We start from the raw sequence: 6,081 nt of genomic DNA, 5'->3' as shown, positions 1-6,081 counted from the left end.
TGGTCATTACCAACCTGAAGTTTTCTCATTTCACTTAACAAAAACAGCTAAAGAGGCTTTAGATGGTTCTTCCCTTTCTTTGTATGCACGCAATTAATACCAGTTTTATTGAATGGACTAAGAGCAGTCCTGAATCACCAATTTCAGAACAAAATAATTTAATGCACATAACTGCAAACTTTACCACTCTTCAGAGTTCTACTCCCAGTAAAAGAATTCTTTCAAATCCTCAAATTAACGTGAATGCCCGCCTCTCTCCTCTACTATGCACAGAGGCACAGAAAGAATACTCTGTCAAAGCCTGCCAGGGACTGCCCCTAGGTCCAATCCGACCTGTGAACCTGTCAGCGGCACTCAGGGTCCAGAAAGAAAGCAGATGGTGTCCCCAATTTGGGTCATCACAAGACCCCTTAATAAAGAGAGACTTACACAGGGTACCGCAAAGGACGGTGTAGTTCCCTGGGCTAGTACTGGGACCACGCTGTTACCAGTCCTCAGGCCTGGAGGCTCAGGAAGGGAGGCATTCCCAGAATTGGGGAAAGCGAGCAGGCACAGGGCGCTGGTGAAGCACGAGCCCCCAGGTACTGGGATCTTGCTTTGCTGAGGCCCAGGGCCAGCCCAGGGCTACTCCGCAAGGAGGAGATGGAGAAGGGATCACAATCACCTCGACCTCACTCTTCCCTCCCTCCAAGCGCTTGAGCGGGTCCCCAGTGGCCAAGCACCACCAGCCCGGAGGAGTCAGAGGGCAAGGGGAGCCGGGTACCATCCAGAGGGGCAGATTTATCCAGTTAATAAAGTTTTTTCCTTAGTGACACAATTACGAAGCAGTCAGCAAAAACAAAGTACCTTCGATTCGAGAATCTTAATTTTATAAAATCTTCCCGATTGAAGCTTCCCTTATAGGACAAAGCAGTTTCAGAGTACTAAGCTGACAGCGGCTACAAAGCCATGCCAATCAGAAAAAAACACCTACGGTTTAGGAGACGCAAGTTTTCATTTCTAGTCTCTTCCAGTTGTTGTTTAAGTAATTTATTTTGTGCCTGAAGCTCCAGTTTCTCTTCTTTCAGTAGCGAATAGTCACTCATCTCTTTCACCTTTTCATCCAGCAGATGGTTTTGCTTTGTTATTGCCAAAGACTGGGCTCTGACAGACTCTAACTCAAGCTGCAATTGAAACAGAAAAACTTGTGACTTTGAACCGTGACTTTACAGGACTGCTTAAGTGAAAGCTGGCAGGCCGCCCCGAGCTGGGCATCATGACTGAATTAAGGCCCCTTGACAGAAGTCTGGTTCTCCCCAACGAGACCCTAACTCCCGCAGTACAAGTCATCTTTTGCCCTAGAGTTGGGGCAGGGGCAAGTTCATCCAACTGCTACTGTGTACAACCCTGTCTTGCAAAGCTAGTGCTTCTGACAATCACCCCATTTTCCGGATGCAACTAAGGGCCCAACAACGTAACCACAGATAGTAGCAATATATAAATATATAGATAGATAGATACACACACATTTTTTGTGTGTGTAATAAAAAGGTAAGATATCCTAACATGCTGTGGGGTGCTTTCTTTTTCTTAGTATAACAGAGCTCAAGTTTGCAGCCTGCCAAGTTCTCAAGCAAGTCCTTACAGCTACAAATATGTTCTGTATATAAAATTTATTTTAAGTACCTAAAGTTCCAGTTCTGTTCTTCAGATAGCAAACACACAAATAGAAATAAAGTGACAGTGGCACACAAAAAATGCATCTCATTTTGTTGTAAGCTGTAAGATCCCGACATCATGACAGGAATTTTTACCTGCTGCTGACGGGAAGGGAGAGGAGGCTGAGGTAGAAGCTAGTCTGTATCAGCTGTGTGCTACGCACATCAATCCGCTCACTGAATTCCCTGCACAACCATGGAATGTAGGCCAACATCCCAAAGTCTACAGGTAAGGAATCTGAGGTCAGAGAACTTGCCCAAAGGCACATAAGCAGAAAGGGAGAGAGACAGGATTCAGGCAGGACTCTAGGCCCCAAAAGACATCCTCTTATGCTTCCCTAGGACACTAAGATTGAAGTGAAGAACTAGCGAATGAACAAAGTGCAGCCATCACCTTCTTAGTCACGGAATAAACAAACACATCAAGAGGATAACTGAAGATAAATTACGTATGACTAAAACTGAAGTTTCATATATTGTCTTAATGTCTGTTTCAAAACAATAGGCTTAACAAGTACCTCAAGCTCTCTGACACGATTTACTGAATGATTAAATTCTTCCTTTTTTGAATTAATAGCTGTGAGCTCCTCTTGCAAACGTATAGCTTTTTCTGAAAGAAAGAGCCAACCAATTAACATCATGTTTTCCTAGTGAATACAAAATCATTTAATAATTTATGGCCGTAGATCAGCCCTAATGACTATTATTTCACTATCTAAACAGCAGATGTCAGGGTCAAAAGAAACTCAGCAGGCAAGTACGAAGTAAGCCGTTACGCCACAGGTGACGGGACGTTAGCCGTCACGGTCAAATACACGGCGAACTTCCTCCCGCTACACACACCTTAGCACTTACACCATCTGCTCAGAGCACAGGGCCCTCATGCCAACAGGTCTGAATTTCCTTGAAGACAGAGAATGAGTTGTCTGTTGTGATTCTGTAGTTATTATATTATTTTTACTTCATCTAACACAAGTCTATATAGATACCTCATCAAAAAACACTTTGCCGAATCCATGATGGTACGGATACCTAAATGAGCATTCGCCTTCACAGACAGTTGCGAAGGAGCAGGCCCATGTTGGGCGACCTGGCTGGGCGGTATCAAGTACCTAGCCCTGGTGTCCTCCTAAGAGTCCATTTAAAATTGCCACTAAAGGGTGCCTGGGTGGCTCAGTCGTTAAGCGTCTGCCTTCGGCTCAAGTCATGATCCCGGGGTCCTGGGATCGAGTCCCACATCGGGCTCCCTGCTCGGCAGGAAGCCTGCTTCTCGCTCTCCCACTCCCCCTGCTTGTGTTCCTGCTCTCGCTCTCTCTCTGTCAAATAAATAAATAAAATCTTTAAAAATAAATAAATAAAAAATAAAATTGCCACTAAAAGTTTAACTTGTCATCGACAAGTTCCTAGACATATATTAAAATGTAAAATATCTCAAAGAATGAAAAATTATCCAACTTTCCTAGTTTCCGGCTAATGTATACAAGAATTTAAGAGGTTATAGGTCAAGTGAAAATATCATGAAGCATAAAAATACATTAGAAGTAAAAGAAATAAGAAACTAGATCACAAGGACGGAGAAGTTAAAATTTTCATTAGGAAAAAATGAAGTCTCTCACGGTTAAGAGTGATATTTACAGGATGGCAATAAGTTGCTGCCACCTTCTTGACAATCACATTTATCAAAATACATTGAAATAAAGTTGGATAAAAATCCTGCTGATAAATCACTAACCCTCTGAATATACAAAAGGTTAAACACTAAGGTTCACAAAAATGTAGTAAGACAGTATTTTTTTTATTTTGTAAAATTAAAACAAAAACCATGTAATTTTTGTAGTAACAAGGATGTGTATGCTATGTCTTTTTTAGAATACAGAATAGGCCCAACTAGGAAGCTAACAGCCTACATCAGTGCTGAAAAACACAGCTTGCCCCCAGAGTCACCTTTATTCTTCCTTTCATCTTCAATCAGCCTGTTCGTTCTGGTGATATAGTCATCCTTTAGTTCAAGTTGATACCTGCCAATCAGAAGAACCAAAAATGAGCTCCTTGTCGCTCTCCTGGACAGACTACCATCAATACACGAGCTTATCTGTGGCGCCAGGGCATCTAAGGGCACCGAACGTGACAACACGTAAACCTCAGGCTCTCTCAAGACAAAAGCCAGGGACATGAATTCTGAACATAAAAGGTCCATAAAACCCTGCTGTGATCCTGTCAATTCGGTCCCAAAACTCAATCACACAAGATCAAGGGTCCTGTTGTTGTTGTTGTGAGGTTACAGAGAGCAATTATTTCTCAGTTGGTCTCGACTGACACAAGGTACTAGATTAAGGCCAACTTACAGTGTGCGTGGCAGACTCTAAATCCCACATGATAACCAAGTCAGTCACTTGCAATTCACCTATCCGTCTCCCCTCCCTAAGATAAGAACTTTTGCCCTTAAAGGCTGAGCACGGCATTGAGAGCCAACTGCCACGAGCTTTAGACCTGAATTAGCAATACCCAAAGGCACATCTCTCGGGGCTTCAGCCATCTCCACCAGCTGTTACCAGTTGACTTTCTGGTTCAGAGGCCAGAAAAAGGAAGGAGAAGCAATCCTGTGATATCCTCCCAACTTCAACACTTGGCTAAGGACACAGAAGGACCCCCAAAGCTGGACAAATGATACAAAACAGTTCACAATATCCATGGCTAGGCGAAGTTAACAAACTGTGAGGAATAAAGGAAGAAAAACGTGTGTAACAACTAGGGTTACTTCAGTGTTCGCTAGTATGTTAGAGGAGCAGACATAAAATAGGTAGATCAAATCCATCATTTCGAAACTGATACAATGAAAAGATGCTACCTTTTTTAACAGAATTTGTTTAAAGAATAACTTCCAGAAGCCTTTGTGGGTACTATGTAACGGAATACCAATGACAAATTATGAGCAAGGCAATAAAAATGAGGCCAATGACTAAGACCTGCCCAGAGGAGCTGAGTGGAGTCATCGCTTCACTACACATGCACTTAGTCAGTATTAACTGAGCACTTATTATGTGCCAGATGGCACGCCACGCATGGGAAGGAGTTACCATATGGGCTTAATGCCTTTGCACGAAGAGATTATTCACCGAGATACAAAACTCAGGCTATAGAAAAGCCCCAGGGACCACACTTGTCCATATTCTCCTCTCCTATGCTGTGTTTTGCTTCCTATAGCTAATCCTTTTTCTGGATTCGGACTTGGCAGAACCTTGAAGGAATACCAGGCACACGTTCAGTGACGAACCCTGTCACCGGTAAGAAGACGACCGTAGAAACTGTGGCCTATCCCTATCTTCATGCCAGTATGAGGAGAACGGAGGAAAGTGGTTGTACTTCTGACTTTTCAGCTGCTCAGCTGTGCAAACTGAGCAAGTCCTAAGGTGCCCTAAAAACTGAAGCAAACCATAAGCTCTCAGTGTCAGAGAAGCTACGAGTAAGAATGAGCAGAGGATGCTATTCTCTGCATCTTTTTAAACCCATCTTAAATATTCATGGGAAAGGCTTGACTACCAATGAAAACCTGTATTTTTTTAAACACCAAATTTTGCCATAAACTGTCTTATCTCCCAAAAAAAAACCCAAAAAACAAAAAACAACTGTCCGTCTTATCTATTTCATCAGTGTTGCTATGCTTCTAGCAACTTAATGAAACACGGGATTCCTTTAGCAATGCCACGCAATTACTTGAGAAGTTCATTCTTGAGCTTCTGGTCATAGCTCTCCTCAATGCTCTTTATATTCAGTTCCCGCTTCCTAAGTGTGTCAGTTATGCTTTTATTTTTTTCCTCTTGCAGCCTCTGAGTCCTGAAATTAGCAAAAATAGAGAAAGCAAATAAGAAAACCACAACATCTGAAGTAACAAATTTAGGGGGAAAAAAATAGCCTGTGTTTTAGTTCCTCCATCTATTTTATGACCTGACTTAGTTCATCAAACAGCAGATGGAATTATCCGGTGGCACCTGGCTAAGGGGAGTGTGAATGTACTAAGACCAAAGTGGTCTCTTACAGAAGAGGATCCACACTCAAAAAAGGGTTACAGGGGATCAATGGCTATCATCAATTTAGGGATGAAAAAGTGATGTTTTTAGTTACAAAGCTACAAACCAAACTCTAGTGTACTTAAATGCTTGTATCTTCTAGAGTATTACCTTCTAATTGTGAGACTTAACTGATGAGCCCATAAGAATTATAGGCAGAAGATTCATTTTTGGCATTTAATAATCCATCGAATGAATGTTGAAAAGAGTGACGAGAGAGAGCAAACGATAGATGGGTCCTTCAGAACCTCCAAATCCGGAGAATGGAGTGCTTTTCATGGAGAGACCCCCCAGTCACCCACAAAACCAATTCTGGA

The 6,081-nt window shown here is 42.4% G+C and overlaps 1 protein-coding gene across 1 annotated transcript; it reads right to left on the bottom strand.

Annotated features, from left to right (window-relative positions):
- Positions 1-973: 973 nt before the first annotated feature.
- On the bottom strand, positions 974-5,577 carry LOC123323892 (oral-facial-digital syndrome 1 protein-like; the record flags this gene model as incomplete). The annotated part of the gene is made up of 4 exons (XM_044912421.1): positions 974-1,163; positions 2,216-2,307; positions 3,642-3,715; positions 5,412-5,577. Coding segments are annotated over 4 exons (522 nt in total), but the record flags the coding sequence as incomplete, so codon positions are not given.
- Positions 5,578-6,081: the final 504 nt, after the last annotated feature.

This window comes from Neomonachus schauinslandi, unplaced genomic scaffold (assembly GCF_002201575.2).
Source record: "Neomonachus schauinslandi unplaced genomic scaffold, ASM220157v2 HiC_scaffold_2007, whole genome shotgun sequence".
NCBI classification, from domain to species: Eukaryota; Metazoa; Chordata; class Mammalia; order Carnivora; family Phocidae; genus Neomonachus; species Neomonachus schauinslandi.
The sequence above is the reverse complement of the archived record's forward strand: the minus strand, read 5'-3'. Positions and strand labels throughout refer to the sequence as shown.